Source organism: Poecilia latipinna, unplaced genomic scaffold (genome assembly GCF_001443285.1).
Source record: "Poecilia latipinna isolate Pla-1442-1.1 unplaced genomic scaffold, P_latipinna-1.0 Scaffold2061, whole genome shotgun sequence".
NCBI classification, from domain to species: Eukaryota; Metazoa; Chordata; class Actinopteri; order Cyprinodontiformes; family Poeciliidae; genus Poecilia; species Poecilia latipinna.
The window spans coordinates 52,121-73,853 of NW_015114677.1; the positions used below are offsets into that span (position 1 = coordinate 52,121).

General features: G+C 39.3%; 1 protein-coding gene across 4 annotated transcripts in view; it reads right to left on the reverse strand.

Annotated features, from left to right (window-relative positions):
- LOC106936010 (netrin receptor UNC5C-like) overlaps window positions 1-18,400 on the reverse strand; it is a 64,335-nt gene extending 45,935 nt beyond the window's left edge. For all 4 annotated transcript variants that reach the window (XM_015016778.1, XM_015016777.1, XM_015016776.1 and 1 more), the window contains exons 1-3: window positions 18,106-18,400; window positions 8,669-8,812; window positions 1,484-1,587 (exon numbers count right to left, since the gene is read on the reverse strand). In XM_015016778.1, the coding sequence (XP_014872264.1) occupies window positions 1,484-1,587; window positions 8,669-8,812; window positions 18,106-18,385 (528 nt within the window). In that variant the 5' untranslated portion in view covers window positions 18,386-18,400. The remainder of the gene's footprint in view (window positions 1-1,483; window positions 1,588-8,668; window positions 8,813-18,105) is intronic.
- Window positions 18,401-21,733: the final 3,333 nt, after the last annotated feature.

A 21,733-nucleotide genomic window follows, 5' to 3' on the forward strand; every position in this document is an offset into this window, starting at 1 on the left:
TTCCTTTAAAAAAAAGTGTTTTTTTTTTTCCCCGGGTACTGGCTGGAATCCGCCGGGGGGTAAAAACTTTTTTTTTTTTTTTTTTTTTTTTTTTACAGTTCATCATTTATTTTCCTTTACCTGTACAGCTATGCACCACTTTGTGCTGGTTTATCACAAAAATCCTGATGAAATGCAACAAAATACTATGGAGCTTGTTTTTGTAATCTCACAAACATAAGTGTAAGGCGGTGCGAATGCATTGACAAGTCACTGAATGTTAAACTGCAACATTCTGTTCCGGCTACAGTGTAATTTTTTTAAACCAACATTGTTGAACAGATGAAAAAAGTTTTGCTTCTGCTGCTTACCGTAAAGTAACTCCAGCTCAATTTCCAAAAGAAAGTCTGACAAGTATAACGATGATATTACCAGAAAGGGAACATGGCCAACATAGCAGACATAGTCGGAGCATGACCAAACTCCAAATGAGCACTCAAAGGTTGCACAAATTCACCCAGACAGGGCTGTGCACGTACTCAGAATTTGCAGGAATCACAGCCACAGTGAATGCCGGGTTGGACACAGACGGCAAGTTCCGCAACTTTTGTCCACTCAGCTTGTCAGCACTTTTAGGAGGGATAAATTCTGCACAGTTCCATTCACTTAACTCAGCTTTTCCGGGTCAATCAGCCTTCAAGAGTTTAGCACCCCCAACTTCAACCCGTCAAACCACACTTCCACTCTGTATTTTTATGTTCCTGCTATCTCGACTGAGCCTTCTCAGGCTGAGTTGTAACACTTAAAGGAAAGGAGGAAATATTAGCGAAGCCAAGGTTGCCCAGACACATTTCTTCTTTTTTTGTGTGTGCGTGTGTGCTCTCTGCAGATAATTGTCTTTCCATCAAATTGCTGTGACTGGCTGGCATTCAGGAAGAAAAACCAAAGCACTTTAATAGTCCATGTAGTGGTGCAAAATGTCATTATCTGTGCACTGGGCTGCATCGGATTTGTTCAGTGTTGTTTTAGGGCCAAAAAAAAAAAAAAAAGCATTTCATCAGTTAAAAAAAAAAAAAATAATAATAATATAATAAAACATGCACAGCGATTTTACATTTCCTTGTAAAATGAACAGACTGAATAAATAGATGAATATGTAGCAATATGAATGGAAACAGGGCATTTTTGCAGTCCTTTAAGTGTTATTTGGAAAACATTACATCAGACATGATGTTGACTTTTAATCAGAAACTGACCCCAAAAAGTCAGTGAAAATCACATAAACCTCTTTACAGAGAAGCCAGTTTACTGGATTTGAGGTGGGAGCTTTCAGCCAAGCTTAGTGTGGAAAATCTCCACTGCCTCCATTTCTCACGTCAATATCAGAACTTTCTTTTTTTATTATTATTTTATAAAAAAAAAAAAAAGAAAAGAAAACACTGACATTATTCAGACGATTTTCTTAAGTGTACCCAGCTCAATAAAAATGTCTTTTAAATCTTACCTCAGCTGCTGGGATGCCTTCAGGTGGGCGACACTGCAGCAACACTTCCTGCTCGAGTAACACTTCCTTTCCCAGAGGTTCCTGATCAAACGTCTTTCTCAGGTCTGCGGGGAACAGACAAAGCACATTCTGATTCAGCATGAATCTACAGCACAGTATGATACTGACAAGTAGATGTAGAGACATATTTTAACATAAAGTTAGGAATAAATGCTGAGTAAAGCGAAAACATTTTTGTCGCCAAATTTATTATGTAGACAAACTGCACCTTGCTGACTGTTGCAGGGGTTTGCAACTCCACTACTCGAGTGCCACTGTCCTCCAAACTTTTGGATGCATCTCTGCTCCAACACAACCCAGTCAAAAGGCCAAATTACCTGAGCAATGTCAGCAAGTTTTGGAAAGGCCTGGTCATTAAGCATTTATTTGATTCAGGAGCACTGGAGCAGGAATGCATCCAAATGTTGCAGGACTGTGGCACTCAAGAACCAGAATTACAAATTCCTGGTTTAGAAACAGACTGTGCACAAGTACACCAAGAATTGGGTTTTATTCTATCATATCCTACATTTTACAGTGAAGTGTAAACCGCAGGCATCAACAGCTCAGCAGAGGCATATATAAATATGGGAAATATAGCACTTACATTATAAAATCTTGCAAATCTTTCCAAAATACTCCACACCACACATGCACACTTCATTTCTTTACTGACACAAGCTTTCGTCTTCGTTCTTTTTTCATCTTCATTTTCCCACTTTGTCATCTTTTCAATGAAACTGGTGGCCTCATTTTCAGCCCTTGACAATTTGCGCTGATTGTTCATTGTCAGTTGTCTATGCAGTGTCATAAAAACACCTGGCACTCTCACAAGCAACATTTTGGCATCTCATGAAAAAGACCTCAATTATAGAGATGAACAAAAGTAAAAAAAAAAAAAAAAAAAGACAGCAAACTTGATTCTGACACACGACTGACATGCCAAGTGATGAAAAATAACTTTTTTTTCATATTCACTACTACAGAAACATGCATATTAGGTTAATTGGGTTCTATAAAAAGCCTTCAGGATTATGTGTGTTTATGGTTATTTGGCCTCAGTGTACAAGCTATACCTGCGTTTGACTAATTCAGTAGGCATACACAATGGATACATGCATCAAATCCAAGAATGGTCACTATTTTGTGTTTATGAATGGATGCTATGCCTTGCTAAACGTGGATCCATTTATTGAGTTCAGTGTAAATCAGTAGAAGGGCTGGGATGTGATGCATTACTGAGAATGGTCCTTAGTTTCTTCATTTTCAGTTGGATTTAAAATTAATATTGCTATTAAATCACCTGCAGCACAATTTTATCTGTTATGTGTTATAGTCCTTAGGGGAAAAAAATACAAATCAGTCAAAACTGGAATCGACAGGTGAGACCTTAAAGAAACTGGAACTTTGCATCTGTCAGGAAAAGCCTGAACTGTGTGTCTCTACTTCAAACTTTGTTAATGAAAAACATTACTAGCTTTGAAACTTGACATTCCTTGATACAGTAAGCAGCCTAAACCTAGTCTTTACTGATGCCTATGCTATGTTGACTTTCAAGAAAGATGAAGCTAGTCCTTATGCACTGAGTATAACTGTTATTTTTTCTGTTTTTTGGGGGGGCGGTTTATTTGCAGTGCAGGTAAAATTGTTGCTTTACAATGCAGGGAAGTTTCTTCGTCACCCACTGCTTCCATGTTTTTATTTAAGCTCTTGGATTTCTCAGTGTTCCAAGGACCAGAAGTAAACGAGGTCATGCTGCATTTAGTTTCCATCCACTTTCAGCTTTGTAATAAAAGGCCTGAAAATGTGCAGAAAATGTTGATCAAACAATTTTACTTCTGAACTGTTATTCAGGGTTATTTATATGCCTTCTTTTATGTTTTGTGGCTCTGGTGGTCTTTATCCATTAGTAGATACCGGCTGGACAGGAAGTAGGGCAGAGAGAGAAGACATGCAGTAAATAAGACCAGAAGCAGGAGTCAAGCCCAGGACTGTAGCCTCAGCATATGTAGCACCTGCTTTGCCACTGAGCCATACGATGCCCAAATATTTATATTTTTACATCCTTATTTTTTGGCTGCGCAGCATATTTCAAATGTATCATATTACAACAGTATAAGCATTATACACATCACAAAAAACTGATTTAACTATCATAAGTGCCAGCTAATTATTGGGCAACCATGCATTCGGGCTTTCTATGCTTGTAGTATTGCGTTACATTAATACTTTTTAATTAACTGTTTATTAATCAGAAATTGTCTGATTACATACAATGTAACCTCGTATTCTACAGCCCTAGTTAAAATTTAAATGTGGACATGTGTTACATATTTAGCCTTACATTAACTCCTTCACTTTTGTTTTGTTTTGTGATCAGTGCCACTACTTTAGAAATGTGGAGACTTTTAGGATTTTTGGTCATAAAGAAGTTTTACACATCTAGACCCCTGCTTCCTTTTTGTCCAGAAGACATAGACTGGACTCTGTTTGGCATAAAATTATTCTGTTGACATAAATTCAAGATTATTGTATTTTAGGTGACTTCATAATGGTGCAACATTTTACAATTTGAGACTAAACGAGAAGCAGTGAGGCAGACTGAACATGTAGCGCATGTTATGCTCTAGACTTTTTCAAAAAATGAACACAAACCTCTGACCTCTGAAACTCTTGGGCTAAGCATGTAAATAGATATCCATGATAAAGTGTCTTGGGAGATCAGTACAGAAGGAGTATTAAAGAAAAACTTTAGAGAAATGTTAACATTTTTTATTTGTGTTTTAGTCTAATAGTATTAAATAGGAGTACACTATATTAAAATAGAGAGATCTGGCTGTTTTTTGTTTGTTTGTGCATTTTCGTTTTATAAAACACAAGACCCAGAGGAACCAAAAAATACATATATTTTGATGTTCAAAACACACTGAATGAGTCCTTGTCCTTGTTCCAGTTCAACTTAAGCATGCCTTCAGGGGAATATGCTCTGATTCCAAACATTACTATGAGTTTTAAAAAGCTGAAAGGTTGGATGATAAATTGAAAAGATTTTTTTTAGATTGAAATACAAGAAAAAGGAATAACAAGACAGGCGTTCTCTTTGAAAAACGATTTAAGGAATTTTATCCAAGGACGGACGCATCATTTGTTTTTGTCTCCAATAAACAGAAGGAGGAAAAAAAAAAAGGAAAGAAAACAATATGCAAAGGAGGCTATTAAAGTTTCTGTTTTGTTCTAAAAGTTATGCTGCTAAATCAGAACAACAACGCACGGATTGATTTCTGCTCAAGCTGCCTCTTAAAGACAGAAGATTGCGCAGACACGGTGTGACAGGTGAGGCAACACAGTCACACATTCTGGATGATACATTTTGATTTACTGCATATGCAGTACGGCTAAATCTAATAAATCAAATTTGATTCCTTCACATAAATGCATTACAGCATATGGAAGTCTTCATGACTGCTCAGTGTGCAGTGATTCAGCATGCCACTGGCCGCTTTAGAGTAAATCATAAAAGCTGGCAGCCACTTACTGGTGATAAGGTCCCAAGAGGGCCTAAATTTAGACACAACATATTTCATAGTGAAAAAGACGAAGTGCAAGTCAAAGAACAGGAAACAGACAGAGGAAACCAACAGATGTTTTGTTGCCACAAAAAAGAACAAAATAAAATGAACATAAAGAGCCTTTTAAAAGTATTTACAGCTGTGGAATATTTTCTCATTTTGTCACATTTCATAAACTTCAGATTGTTAGGAGACCACATACCAATAGCAGTTTTAAATCTTGCTAAGTTTAAGTCTCACATTGACTTAGTTTTCTTCTTTTAAACATGTTGATATATTTTTATCAAAGCCATCATACAGCAGCTCTGTTCAGCTCTGTGTCGGTCTAGATTTTCAGGGTAATGTGCAGTTAGTTTTCTGCTGATCTCGTCTGACGATGGCGCCTCCCATAACTTATTTGCCGTGTCCACTGCATCCCTTTAGGTAAACTCTAAACTATACTTCTTTTAATAACTGCTTTCTTCTTCCATAAAGACCAGATTTGTGAACAGCCAGGGTTAAAAGTTATCCTTTTGACAAAACTCTCTGACTGGAGTTGCTTCTCTGACAAAAGCTTTCCTTACCCTGGTGTGTCAGTTTCAGTGGATAGGCATGTCATGGTAGTTTTGGAGTAATGTCACTTATTTTTGGATGATATATTGAACCGTTTTCGGTGAGGTGTCCAATAATTGGGATGTGATTTTATAAAGCAACATCAGTTTAACTTTTGCCAGCAGCTTCATCCCTACTGGAACTGCTGAGATCCTTGATGTTGTTTGCTTTCTACACTAAAAAAATAAAAATAAAGAAAACACATAGATTTGTGTTTAATAAATACATGGCTTCTGTCTGCAATTGTTTACATTACTTTGTGTTGGTGAGTCACATGGAATCACAATAAAATACATTGAAATATGTTGTTACATTGTCTGAAAAATGGGTTAAGGTTCGAGAGGCGGGGAATGTTTCGCAAGCCACTGTAAAATACTTTTATGTTTATTGCATGTGGATTTTAGCTATTCCTCTGGTCTAGAGTCTCTCTCCTCTCCTCACACCTCAGAACCTGGATCAGCCCTGCGGCCCAATGATGGGGCGCGCGATCAGCTGAGTTGGCATTCCTGTGGGAGTCGCGCTGCGCACAAACATTTCAAACCTCCACAGAAACAGACACATATGACTGCCATTACCTTAAGTGGATGTGTTTGGCTACTTGTCTCGCTAAATTACGCCAACCTCACACTTCAGACATGGTTTCTTTCCCCACTGAGAAAATCATTAGCAGCTAGAACGAGTCCAGATTAGGAGTCACACAGAACACATTCAACATCTGAATCTAATTCAGGGATAAAAATGTTGGTCAGCAGGTTTTACCTGGAATAAAAATAAATATATATATATATATATATATATATATATATATATATATATACTGCTCAAAAAAATAAAGGGAACATTTCACTTTAATTTTGTGTGTGGGTCCAAATCCAGGCCTCCATTGGTTAATAAATTTGATTTCCATTGATGATTTTTGTGTGATTTTGTTATCAGCACATTCAACTTTGTACAGAACAAAGTATTCAATGAAAATATTTCATTCATTCAGATCTAGGATGTGTTATTTGAGTGTTCCCTTTATTTTTTTGAGCAGTGTATAAGGCTGCAAACAAAATGATCCTTCTCCATACTTTTAATTAACTTTACTTAATCTGACTGTAGAATTTTCTCAGTCGGCAGGCAATCTGTGCGCCGCAAAAACTGAGAGAAATTTAATCAGAAGAACTTTCTGTACACTCCGACGTGTTCCTGCAAAACCTTTTTACATTGCAAGTCTGAAAGCTCTGTCCTTAACATGGCAACCTCTTTGCACAGCAGCACTTGCTCTGACTCACTATCTGATTAAGCTGCATATGTTTAGATGATGGGAGAGGAGAGCAAAACAACCCCAGTTTCCATTAGCCTAACGGGATGGAGTCTGGCTCTAACAAGAAGCCCGCCCAAAGAGAAAGCCCACTAGAGGAGCTAATCCATTCAGCAGAAGCTAATGGGAGGGGAAGAGGGGCCCATTGTGATTTGAGGGATAGGCTAGTGCTGGCAGGCCGCTCATCACGAGTGATTATAGGAGGTGGAGCAGCGGGAACGAGCTCGGTGGGAGACTGGGAAGCGTGATTCTCTATTCGAAAGGCAAGCCTTATAGAAGCAGTAATAAGGGTTGCCGGTGCTCGAACTAAAGAGAACGCAACACATTTAGATGGGAACTGTGAGGGAAATGAGGGCAAGCAGCAGGAGAAAAACACTTAGTTGGTATATGACAATTTAAAGATGAAGGAAAGAATTCAAAAAGCTCAAACTGAGAGAGACAAATGCTAACTAAGTTTAAACCGGCTGACTCGGCTGACTCCTCACTGTGCCATCTGTTCCAATTTGGTGTGGACGAGTTCATTTTAAAAGTAGAATTGAGTTGTCAGCTAAACTTTTCATTACCATCACTGAAGCAGAAGCCAAAAAAAAAAGAAGTCCTGGACTGACTCAGTAATGTGAAGAATGAGTTCAGGTCAATCATCATTTTATGAAATAGAATAAAACAAACGACTGCTAGATTGCCAATAATATATCAATGTAAAACAAGATCATCTAAATTTTGTATGTCCAACTGCATTAGAGTAACTTTGTGCTGAGAAGAAAAATGAACTGGTAGAAAAAAAAAAAAAAAATCATCCAATCTGGAAATGGACTAAATGAAGGATGTTGCTGAGTGAAACGGTTTGGTTCTTGTTGCTTTTGCTGCAGAGGTTTGATTTCAATGTTGAACTGTGTTGCTTCCACTGAGTCAACAAAGACCCAACTGTGATAGGCCCTCTACGCCACTGAAGCATGTATCAAATAAAAAGCTTAAATCTCGTTGGCCAAAAGGAGAAGAAGGAGCAAACCTCTGCAGGAAATGTCATGGAACTGTAAAATGACTGACAGATGGTTGGGAAGCTCAGGCATCTCACTGGTACTACAAAATGACTTGGCTTCAGGTGGCATTTTGACAACAATGCATGAGCAAGTTGTGTTACATAATATTTGTTGTGTTGCAAAAAGGGCTGCCTTGATGTCACAACTCTGCATAACAAAAACTCTGGTTACCGCATCGCAGTCTTCTGGGGTTTCATTACTTTTCAGATTCTCACTAGAACATCCTTTGGGGAGCAGCTTAAAATGAGCCTAAACTTTGGGGCCAGTGCAGAATGTCGCTCATTACTTGAAAACAGTTGTGCTGTGCTGTTCAGAAGGAGGACAAACACACAGTCAGGGAACAAATGGGGACCATGGAGGAGGGAAAGAAAAGGGGGGAATGCTGACATAAATAGGAACCATATAGGCCTTCTACTGTGTACAAACACTGCTTTGGCTCTTCGCTTTTTTTTGCTTTTTCTTCTCGTCGTTTACACAGAGCGCAATGAAACCCATTCGGATTCTCTAAACTGTCATGAAAGTAAGATGTCAGCAAAAGCCTTTTTAACAGCCTGTTGGACATCGACCGTCTGGCAAGCTCAAGATTGTGCTTAGAGAGGAATGCACAGATGAGGGAGTGGATAATAACAGATCAACTCACAGGCGATGCGGACGTGGGCTTTGCGGCTCTTGGTGGTCCCAGCGGAGCTCCAGGCCACACACTGACACCAGAAGTCTTCCGGCCCAAACAACTCCTCCACCTGCTGCCGGGTGATCTCTATGCTGGCCTCTCTCACAACCAGACCTGCAGAGGTAACAGAGCAAGTTTAGAGAGCAGAAACAAACTGACTCAACTTTAAAGGATTTGTTAGAAAAAAAAAGGAGAGAAAATCAAACAAGTTCCTCTCAGACGTTGTGGTATTTTGGAGGGTCAGTCTGGACTGACTAGACAAGCCTGAGTACTGAGCTGTTTTGGTCTGGGCCTTGCGGGGGCGGCCTCTCGATGTTACAGCTAACACAATCCTGTTTGCTAACTCATCTGATTAGGGCTCATTTGGATGCCAGGACCTAACAAACAGGCAAACAAACAAACAAACAAACTGGCCCTGGAACAGACGCTTCTATCAACAGCTGCCACTCTACAGCGGACTCTGCTGCCGCCACGGTCTGCCTACATCTGTGTTTGCATATATAAGCCCATTGATATCATATGTTTCCCTAACAAAAACAGTCACAGAAGATATCAACACTTTAATTCCATTTCAGCTCAACACAAATCACATTTTTATGGCTCAGATGTGTATTAAGGAATGTGCACCAAACTGCAGACATTTAAGTGTGAAAAGAGAAGTTTATATATGTTCCATTTTGCTCTAGTTGGATGCTTTTTAGCTCCGGCAGAGCTTGAATTTTGCATGCATCTAAGCTGGAAGCTCATATTCAAATGTGCTACAACACCTCAGCAGATTTTTTTTTTTTTTTTTAATAACACCCAGACTGAATTTTCTCCTTCCTCCTCCTCATCCCTTGGATGTACAGCTACATATTAAGTTTAGATATGGAAGTCGAGCAGCATGTTGGAAATAAGTTGATGTAATTTCTCTGAAGCGGTTATGCTCACGCTCAGCTCTGAGGTAAAACTGGACTGTGACATTCTGATCTGTCCCAGTTCCCACTGGGACACATTTTGTTGCATTATATTACGCCATCATTGTCAGTCTGTACTATAACCGTCACTGATGGTATAATGGTAATAAAAAAAAAAGACCATGTTAAGAAGCAGTGGGTTCATTATTCCTTTAATTTTGTGGATCACTTGCTCCGTTGAAGGTTTCCTAGTTAGGTGACAAAACAATGAAAGAGAGTTTGCTTCTGTTGTAGCAAATCTAATTCAAACCCTGCTGGGCTGTGGAACACACTGCTGTGGTGTACATTGCTTTTAAACTATCCTTTCCACTGAGAGATTTATTGTGTTTTTGTGCCTGTCAGAAATACGTCGGAGAAATGCAAAAAGTGACCTTTGGCAACCAGAGAATGAGGATGGAAGACAGCAGAGTTAGGTTTTAGACTTTTTGAAAGCTAGACTCAACAGATAAATTTAACGTATCTTTTTTATTGGGCTGGCAAGATTTTCTAGGCTTTTAAAGACCACTGTAGTTTTGATGGTACTGACTTCCTTTTTTGCTAAGATTTAGGGTCCAAAACTGGCATGATGTAGTCATCAGAAGTTCTCAGTTAACTGTAGAAATACCCAGGCCTATCTTCAGTTTATACTCCTTGAAAGTGATTTATTACAGCAGAAAATAACTGTTGTCAATAGGACATTATTTTGGCCCTGAACTGGCGTAATAAATTATAGACATATCTGTGTCCTCATCTGCATCAATTTTGTAATTTAATATTATTTTGCAATCTAATTCATTACAGAGTTATCCAATGTCAACTCAACCAAGACGGGCTAATATAGTACATACTGAGAATCTAAATTCACAGCAAAGGGGGATTAATTTTAAAGTAATTTAAAAATTGCTTCACAAGTTCCAAACGTGTTGAATCAGTTGAAACATCTTAATGCTCCAAGAAATGAAGTAAAAAGCCTACTTCAATTTTCCCTTGTTTAAAACCCAATGTGTGATCACATTTTAGTTGAAGGGGTTTGGCTTAACGAGCAGATTTCATATGAAAAGTGTCAGGTTCTGGCTGAATAGGAAATACAACAAGAGCGGATGGTTAAAAAATGAACATGCCATTTTATTTCAGGTTCATCGCATTAACACAGCCTTCTTGTTCCAGCAGATACACACACCAGGCACATTGACAACCAACGCACCAGCTTAGCCCTCATGTAAAATTTAAGCAGTGCGCCGACAGGCAAGGGAGCAGCCATGTCTGGAGTGTCACAATTTGCCTCTGCGTTTTTCCACACGTGTGTGTGCCACTGTAAGGAAGGAAGTACTGTTGCATGCTAATGTGCATTGCCTGAGAGAATGTTTTGTTAGCTTGATAATGTCAAGGATGGATGTTGTGCAAGTGGGAGTGTCTCTAAACAGCAACGGGAAAAATCAACAGCAGTGAAAATGATTGTACTCTCAGAATACTCCATGTCTGAAACTTACACTGGGGAAACTCGTCTCTTTTTATAGGTTTATGTTAAACATTCATGGATTTAAGTAACATGTCTGTTTTTAAATGTTACCTGTGTTGCAATAGATTAACTAAAATCCTCATGATGATCAAGTTATCAAGTCTACATTAAAAGATGTGTTTCGCTTTTAACACAATAAAAGCAAAACTGTGAACTATAATATTGCAGAAAAAAATATTTGCCCTCTTGCAAATTTCTGCAGATTTGATATTTGACATCTAAGTCTTTAAGACTATACCAAAAATTTCTAATATATGGCAAATGTAACTTGAATAAATATCTAACTTTTAGATGTCAATTGTATTTATTAAGGGACAAAAGCTTTCCATACTAACCTGACATCTTTGTTCAAAATTAACTGTCCTCAATTGTCAATTGTTTAATCATGAATTGATGTTTCAGGCTCATCCAGTCGCTTGAGCTGTGCTGTTGCTTGACACATAATCTTTAAGGCACTGAAGTATATATCCAGCAGAATATGGGTGGTCTGTTTAGGGTGGCATGCATCCTGCTCCAATTTACATTTCATGCGCTGCTGCCAGCTTCTGCTTTGTTCCCTTCAGCCACTCCACCTCCCTGTCACCCCACTATGCACTGCGGGGTGGGAGATCTTCTTCTCATTTCCTGATGTGTGGAAGACAGGTTCAGTGGGAATATATATGCACTCATTACTCTATCAAATGCTGAGCAGCATGGCTACGGAGTGATGAAATCTGGCCTTCATTGGCTTTATTGGCTAATAAAGATTTCTTTAAGCATTTACACGTGATTTGTCAGACCGAACTGTGATTAACAACATTTCAGTTTAATTTCACAAGCTGCACCCAGACCTGATTACAGCCAGACCAGCAGAATCAAGAAGTCAATTAAATGGAGTATGTCTGACAAATCAAGTGGACTAAAAGATTTTGAATATCAGCACAACCTGTCCCGATCTAAAGAAAAAAGAACAGATGATCTATCTGTATGGGAAAATTACAATTATGAGATATTCTGTAAACTGCACAGAGACAAAAGTTCCTGGAGGGTGCGTTTTCATGTTGCATCTGACCTAAAACTAACCCAGCCTATTAAAATTTTTGAGTTAAATATGACTGAGATTTGAGGGTATTTTTTGCCACAAAGATTGAGCCAAACAGTTTTTATATGGGGGCTAATTACCAAATTCCAGGTTGACTTGTATACTCCGACTATCTTTATTTTTAATAAAATTTCTTTAATAATCATGTAAACCACAAACAAACAAAAAATGTCTTTTTAAGAGGCCAAATACTTTTTCATAGCCCTGTAACTGTGAAGTCACCCTGACTTTATGTAGCACATCATTACAATTAAGAACACTACAGAGCATAGCATTAAATTTACAGCCATGAGGGCTGTAGTAATTGTGAACCCCAGCAGGACTAATGATGAGGGGCTGTTTCACCCAGCTACAGCAATCAGCCTCCATTCATAGCTGGCTGACACAGGGCACTTTATTAAAAATAATTCATTATTAATGTGACCATAAATGTGAGCTAGCCTCGCTCTTCACTGATAGCGCTTGGCTAACATTATTGATCAGACTGGTCAGGAAGGAGGAGGAAGCATCGGTCAATAAAGATGAGCAGAAGCAGGAGGGAGGAGTATGTGCACTCATTATCGGTCCAGATGAAGAGGACTCCCGTTTGATCATACACCTCATTTCTCAGAGGAAGTGACAAGCTGTCTCTGGTGTATATTAAACGAGCTGCTTGAAATTAATTTACCGCTCATTTGCTCGGATCAATGCTCATTTTGTTCAAAAGATACTATAACCTGCCCTCGACACCGGGAGGTAAAACATTACAGCATTCACAAAACAAAACTGGGACAGTCAAAAGTGGCAAAAGCAGCTATGACCTTTTACACTTCTCCATCCGAGTTGTAGCTACACGTGAAACATGTAATGGGAGATAGCTTTATGTACAGAGATTTCAGCGATATTCCATACTACAAATGGAGAATATAGGAGACGGCTATCACATGTACAACACCAGTACTTGGCATCGACTTCAGCAGCTATTTCAGATTTGCTGTTCGCCTGTTGGCAGCCGCCCTTACTATGGATTTTGTGTAACCTTCTCCTGACTTATGCCTTTGTACATTCTGATCCTTTGTAACCTCTATGAAAAATACGACTTTAGCTCAAGGATTTAAGAACAGTCAAACTTTGATGGAAGGTGTGAACTTTACAAGACTAAAAGCTGAGACACAATCAAAAAGTGATAAAACTTGAAGTATTAGTGTAAGGAGGTGTGCCTATGCAGCCAAGCTTTTGCTGCTTTCTTGCTTCTTACTTTTACTTCCTCACTAGATCTGCATGTCGGTTGAATTTTACAGGATAACTGTCACAATAAAGGTGGAAAGTTTTGAACTTAATAATATTGGTTGCATTGTTTTATGTCACGAACACATTGAATTTCAATATGGCTGTGTAATTTTTTAAAGCCACTATATACATTATAATCAGTAAACACAGTAAACATGCTCAAGTGTCCATGTAAATCAGGGGTCCCCAAACTACGGCCCGCGGGCCGGATCCGGACCGCCACGTCATTTTGTCCGGCCCCCTGAACAATGCCGGATCCGGCCCGCCTCCTCAAACCAGAGTATTCAGTGTTTTTTTTTTTTTTTCATATATTGTATTTTCAGGTTTATATGTGGATTTTTCTTCAGCCACCAGGGGCGCTCTTGAGCAGATGTGAAACTAACTTACCCTCAATGGAATATATACTAGTCAGTCCCAGTCACCGTTTCACTCACGGTTTTTTTCATTTGCATTCTGGGTAAAAATCTGTTTAAAAGCGCGACAGTTTCAAACACAGAACACCCTCCCCCCCCCTTCCCCGTCGACTAAGGTATCTTTCTCCAAATACTAAGACCGGCCCCCGACCAGAGAAAGGAACAGCTATGTGGCCCTCGCAGGAAAAAGTTTGGGGACCCCTGATGTAAATGCTTAAAAAAAAACTACCCACAACTCCTGAAAATCCCCCAAAACAAAACAACAATCTCAATCCATTAAAGCCATCTTAGATTCCAGTATGGGATAATAAAATACAGTGCGGCTCTAACAAAAGCACATAACCTGGTCCCCCAATTCTCTACATCAAGGGGTGAGGGGAAAGGCTAGTCCCCATTAATGCACATGTCTAGAAAGCAACAGTAAAAGTATCTAAGGCATATCTGACAGCAAGGTTGTATTCCATACCCCCGTTTCCAATTGCCTCATTTCAAAAACCTCCACTGCCGATGATTAAGCTTGTCAGAAGAATGGTTTCAACCATCATGCGGTTGCTGTTGCATTTGTTCACTGTAATTTCTAAATGGTCTCTTCAAATTTGGATTGATGTATCAATGTTTTAATACCGAGGTAAAGAGGTGTAACAGGAGACCAAAGTTTACCGGCGTCAGAGACGGAAAGGGAGGTGGTCACATATCAAAGCATCTGTGAGAGGGGACAATACTTCTGACAGAGGTGTTAATGTGATTTAGTTAATCAATATATTCAAATGTGGAACCAATTTATTGATTTTATTATAAATGGGTATTTGTGAAAAAAAAAAAAGTGTAACCTGACGGAAAAATGCTTTGTACCTCTTCAAGTAACCTAAACAAATTTTTCATGATTGTGATTTTGTTTATCTGAAGTCGTTGCCATGAGGCTGGAGACCAAATCTAACACCAGTCAGATGTTTCCCTGATGATTTAGCACAGTGGATGGTAATCGAAACATCTGTGTGATGAAAATGTTTGCACAGCTCTGCACACAACGCTAATATGAGAGTGTAAAACATCTGGATAAATACGCTACAGATACAGCCTGAAGCCTAAAATGAACACCTGCGGTTTCTGTCTTTAGTTTCTTGTACACTTAAATCTCAGTATCTGCGACTGTGCTATTTGCATAAGCTCATCAGTTCTCTCCAATATGACAGTGAGACAGAAAGAAGATAGAAGGCAGAGAAGAAAACCAAGGAGGGGAGCGATCTAGTTTCTTTAGGCTGTTATTAGTGGTATTGACCAAGCTCGCTGGTTTCTATCGGTGTTCCCTTTCTGTCAATTTGGAGAAATCAGAGAGCAAAAGAGTGGGTTGAGAGCAGCAACACACATGCACTGAGCTCCACTGGTGTACTGTGTGTTTTCTTGTTGTTGTTTTTTTTTTGTTTTTGTGCTTTGCAAGAGCATAAACGAATGAATATCTGTGCAGTAAATAGCCTGTGGATATGGCTATGTAGAGAGGGTGCCTGTATGATGTGTGGGTTGTTTTCCTTGTTGATGCTTTTGGCACAAAACCTCCTGACACAAGGGCTAAAAGCCACTACTACCTTCTCCCAGTTCTTTGTCATTATAACTAAAACACATGTCGGAATGTCTGTTTTCATGTGAACACACGCAAGGTTGCAAAAATTTCAGGATTTTCAATCGTTCCTTTTAAAATTGGTGCCTGCTGAACAAATCTGTTTGTGCATTTTAAATCACGTACAAGTGCTGGGAAACTTTTGCTGCAACTTTTAACGGCTTGCTGTTGTCTTTAATTTGATGTTTTGCCATGTAGGTCACTACGAAGAGCAACAGTGAAGCCTGTTTTTAGTCCACATCTCGATAGAAACACACTTTTAGGTCCTTGAAGCGCGTGAACACATTGCGCTCATGACCTTAAATGCTCACACTGGACTAAAGGAGCAGTGTTGGGTGTGTGTCTGTGGAAAGCTTGAAGGCATGTGTATAGCAAAACAGTTGGATGAAAAGGGTAAATGCAATGTGATTGGTACCTTTGGGCGACAGAAAGAACTCAATTCCAAATACAGCAGCCAATCAGTGCTGGCTTGTAGTGTGTAATGGTTCTGGTGCCTTCAGGGTTAGAGTTCTGGAGAAAACAACCGTGCTGGAGATTCACTACCTTCACTTCCCTTAGATGCCTCCTAAAAATATATGTGCAATCTTAAAGATAGACTTTATGATAGCTTAAACATTGTGTGTGTATTTCCAGATCCCTTTTTTTTTTCAGAACAAATGTATAGATTTGTAGTTCATGTAGTAACAATAAACTAAACAAAATGTGAATGTGCAAAAATGTGGTTACATTATAATTTATGATGACAGGTAATATCTTTCCCAAGTGAAGGATTATTTTCTTCTCTTAAAAGTCCACACAAACCTGAGAAATATGAGTTTAAGCTTTTAACAGCAAGTGAAATCTAGGTCGAGTCAAGTTCTAAATCAAACTATAAAACTTGCAACACCATATGCATTAGGAGTAGATTGAAAGACCTTGCTATAATCAGAGATCCTGATAATAAAGGAACCTTGAAGACCAAATCCTAGTATTGTCAGTATATAAGGTATTTTTGGTCTTCAAGAAGCTTCTCACACTTGCTGAACAGTGAAAACAGATCACCATGTTTTAGAAAGGCGTTGAGATGCAAAATTATGTTACGTGATGGCTTTATGTTTTGACAGACCTTCATATTTATCTGACTTTCTACACGGTATTTACAACTGAGTTTTCAATTGAAGCCTGAAAAAAGATTTTGCCTTGAATGCATAGTGGAGGATTTTTGTGCAAGTGCTCCAGATGTATCTTATTGCTTTAATAAGTAACAAAATACACTGGAGTATGGAATAAGATCGTCATCTTTTTATTGGCCAGTAGTTGCCAATCCAACATCGAGGTAGCACATAACACAGTGTGATTGGAAACAAAGGCTCAGAAATAAAGTCGCTAGCCAGGCACAACTAGCTTAGACTAGTCTCTTGGATAACACCTGCAGGTTCACACAAACCATTAACAAGGCTGTGGTTTTGTTTTTGACTGGCTCCATAGCAACAGCACAGATGACAATAGGAGGTGCGGACATCTTTTGGCCATCTTGATATAAGGTCAGAAAAAAATCTTCAAAGAAAAAGCTCTTGGCATTTACCTAGCGCTAGCAAAGAATTTAGAAGTTTTGCTTGGTGAATAGTTCTTCAACAAGTCACTTTCCATGTAGACTAAAATAAAAATCGTCCTATCTGCAGGATTCCCAGCTAGGCGGATTTCACTTTAGATGATCATAACAGGTGAGCTCGCTTATTTTCAGCTTGTCTATGGAAAAATAGAAATCTTCTGTTGTGGCAGAAAAGTCCCATGGTAGAAATTTCCAGTAAGATTTGCTGGAAAGTTTTCAGAAAGCAGGTTTTGCTTTTCAGTCATTGATATGTGGAAGAGTTGAGCGTGTATGAGATGTTAGTTGAGAGATTATCAAAAGGCAATACAAAAACAATCATCAACATCCTTGATACTTTTTATGTTTGAGAGTCTGTTTTGATATATTTGTCAAGGTCACTTGAATCTCCATCGGGTCCAGTTCAGGAGATGCTGGGTATGGTTGCACAAAATGCTTAAAATCAACATCATTTACAGCAACACAGCACCAACAAATACACATAATGATACTAAAAAGTTAAATATCCAGAAAATGTGTAGTTGGATGCTTAATATTCCTTTTGTCAGTGATTGTTGTTCAAATTGAAATGATTCTGAATAATCTTTATCAAATCAATAACGATGAAGGAGTTGATTAAAAAAAAGTTCAAAGCTCCACTCCAGATGTGACCCTTGTCCCTTCTCCTTAGATCTGAATGAGGTCACTCCAGGTGCTCTGGCTTTTCCGCACAAGCTAACACACACATGCAAGTCTAATTTGTTGCTGCAAATTAGTCACAAATGTGTTTTTCTATGTATCTGTGTTAGCATTGCTTATGGACCAACTTAGCAACCAAGATAATCCCCAGGGAAGGAGATAACCCCCGATGGGGGGATATTATACTAATCAAAAGTTGAGTCAACAGAGCATTGGCATCAAGCACAATTTGTGGTACTTTAGGAAAATCATTTCTTTAACAAACAACCTGTGCAGCATATGTTCCACGAATGTGATGTTTTTACTGACCAGAGTTTTCGTCCACCCGCTCCTCCACGGTGTGCTCCTTTTGGTGAACCCACTCACTGTTGCACTTGAAGTAGATCTGCGTGGCAGGCGTGGCTTTGCAGTACAGGTTAACTGGCTTGTTCTTCACAATGTAGGCCTCCTCCGGCTCCATCAAAAATACTGGGAGTGGCTCGGGGGGATCTGAGGGAAACGTTTCGGGCAGCTCACCCAGACCAATGAAGTCATCGTCAACTGCAAAGAGAAAAACTCTGTCACATGATGGCAGAAGGAGGGAAGACATTGAAGAACTAGCGAAGACAGACATAAAAGCAATTATGGAAAAAGCGAAGATGAGTTTGGAGAGAAAAAAGGAGGCAGAAGGCAGCGGGAGAGTATTATAACCAGCCTTTGGATGAGATAATCCACTTCGCAGAGCACACACAGTGAAATCCCTATCATTTGATATTTTGGAATGTTTACACAAGTGTTTTAGAGCGCAGGAAATTCTGGGATTCCTCTCAGGCCAATAAGCCTGCATGGATTTACAGAAATTCGCCCTCACTTGGTCAAACCACAACCAGCGATTGCTGAGCAATGAAAGAGCAGTGACGCCAGCCAGAGCCAATAACGAGAAACAGAATTTGTAGGTTGACTCCGAGGAACTAAAGTTATAAGCTCTTCTAGCTGTGCCTCCAATTTTCTCTTGTCTTCTCCCTCTTTGTCACTCTTTCTCACGCACACACACACACAAACACCAGCTCACGCCGACAACCCGGATGCAGGCAGCACATCTAATGACCTCGGGCTTTTGGCACAGTTTGTGCCATGTGCCATTCCTCAGATACTTCTGCAGTAGACAGATACGCTTCCCTGTAATTACAAGTCTCTTTCATCTCTGTGTCTTAAATCACAAACGCTCAGCTGCATGTGCGTGCGCACACAAGTGCACAAACACACAAAGAAAAGCTCACAGTCGCACAAATACACAGGCGCGCATGCCCAAGTGGGCCCGGCTAACTTTCTAACTCTTTGAAGAAAGCAGGATAAGGCCTATTCGCCACCCTATTTGTCACCTCCAGAACTGTTCTATTCTTACCATTGAACCGGTAGACATCAATTATTCACGAGTGTGAAAGAAAGAAGGCAGAGTAATAGAGACAGAGACACAGAGGGAAACAGAAGGAAGGAGCAGTGAGAGCAGCTGAGCCAGACAGACATAGATTGATGTGTAGGAATTGAGCTGGGCAGACAGACCGAAACGTAACGCAGGAGGACAGGAACAGGAAGGCAGACTCTTCGGATAACAACCGAGTTTATCGGCCCAATCAGTAATTCTTCCATGGCCCTCCATCTATCTGCCTCCCTGACCTGTGTGGACATGATGGAGTCTTGTTGTCTGACAGAAGTTGCCTCGTGAATGCTTTTGGGAGCACTAAATAACATCTTGACTGAGCAGATATCTCCCTGTGATGTTGCTCTAATATTATCTATCCCTCCATACCTGCCAGCGGACTGAGGCTGATTGCTGGGAAATGAAAGTGCAGGAGGAGCCAATTCTCAAATGAACAAAGCAAACCTCAGCGAGGTGAAAGAGTGTGTGCCGTTACAGTGTCTTGGAAAAGTATTCATACCCCTTAAACGGTTTCACAGTTTGGTACTTTATCTATGCATTATATTGGGATTTTACACAAAAACATGCATTGCATAGTAGAAAATGTAAAGTGCACAAACCCATATTGTTATTTAGACCTCTCTAAGTCAAATCTAAAAACAACAGCTGCAGGTTTTATTTGGGTGTTTCTCTGGCAGCTTGACTTACATTTGTGTACCTGTTTGGAAAAATAGCTCAGATTAAGATATTTTGGATGGACATCATATATGAACATAAACTTTCAAATCTTGCCATAGATTTATCAGTCATTCCTGTAAGAATATCGGTTCAATTTCGACAACAGAATGTATACAGAATATGGAAAGATTTGTGGGTTTTTTGTCCTCTAAAAAGTCAAAATATATTTTTTTAATAGTTATTCAATTTCAAAATACATTTACAGCTTTATTCCATGAATTAAAATATGTTTTAATGAAGCTTGTTTGTCAGATCAAAAGTAAGTTTCCAAAATAAGCATGCTTTTCTTTAAGTTCATATTTTTGCATTATTTATTTTTCTTTTTTTTACTGCTCTGATCTAATATTCTAAACTTAAATGTCCAGCTTTTTACTGGCTATAAGTGTAACACAATCCATCCATCCATCTTCTTGACAACTATGACCAGCTTCCCTCATCCTGCTTCTCCAGCATGATGCTGCCACCACTGTGATACACTATAGGGAGGGATATTGTGTTCAAAATGATGTCAAGTGTTACTTTTCTGCCACACATAACATTTTGGAAGTAAAAACAATATATTTTTTTTGTTTCACCAAACCAGAGCACCTACTTTGACATGTTCCCTGGGGCACCTACATGGATCTGGAAACAAAACTACTTGTAGCTTTCTGTCAAAAGAGTCGTCTTGTTAACATATTCTCCAACATGTTCTGCAGCTTCTCCAGTGTTACCATGTGTCTACTGGCTCCTCCTCAGATCATTTCTCCTATTGTTGGCCCTGTCAATTTAAGTGTACTGGGCATGTCTTGTTAGGCTTACAAGTTGTGCCTTACTTTTTGAGTTTTTAGATGATAGATTGAACACTCCTATGTAATATTCAACGCCTGATATATTATTTTGCAACCTGTGCCTGATTTAAGTTTTTTTTTTTTTTTTTTTTCCCCCCCCTGAGATGTCTGCTGCGTTCGTTGGTCGTCAAGAAGTTTTTTGTTTGCTAATGTTCTCCAACAATTGTCCTTCACAGAAATGCTGGATTCACACAAAGAATAAATCTTACACAGATTTATTACAGTAGTTCTTCTGAAAGCAATTAGCCGTACCAGATTTTTTTTTTAGGGGTGTCGGAATAAAAAGAAATGCATGTCAGACTTTTAAAATTGTAAAGATTTTTCTAGAACTTACACTGAAGTTTGTGAGCTCAAGATGTACTGAAACTTTTCCATCAAAAAAAGAAAAGTTGGAAACTTTCTCCTCCATTCCATTTTGCGAGTAATGTCTTCATAAAGCTGAAGTCTTATTCACCAGACCTTGGGTTAGTCTTTTCTTTTGTGCAACATAGTCCTCAGTCCACCCACATACTCAGCCAAAGGGACCATGACCCAGAAACAGGCAAAGAGAGCCAAGGAAACTCATTAAAGATTGTGTTAGCCTTCTTTCGCCCTCCATTCCCATTATCTCTCCATCTTTCTCTCCCTCCTGGCTCTGTTGCCTCTGTCAAACTCTGAGGCAGAAAGATCTGAGGCGGCCATGAAAGTGCAGCTCCCTTACAACCAAAGAGAGGCACGCGTCTAATGTGCTTGTGCACATACAAACGCTCACAATGGTTCCACGCACACCGGCGCACACGACTTTGCTCGCAGATATTCGATTCGAACTCACCAGCTTCCTTAGTCCTAGAAATAATAAATTCAAGCGTTTTGCATGAGCTCTGCAGTAAAAAAAAAAAAAAAAAGAAAGAAAATCAGCAAAGGAGTATAAAAGGAAACCTCATGACAATATGAGAAACCCTGACTTTTACCAGTTCTTCTGCCTCCCATC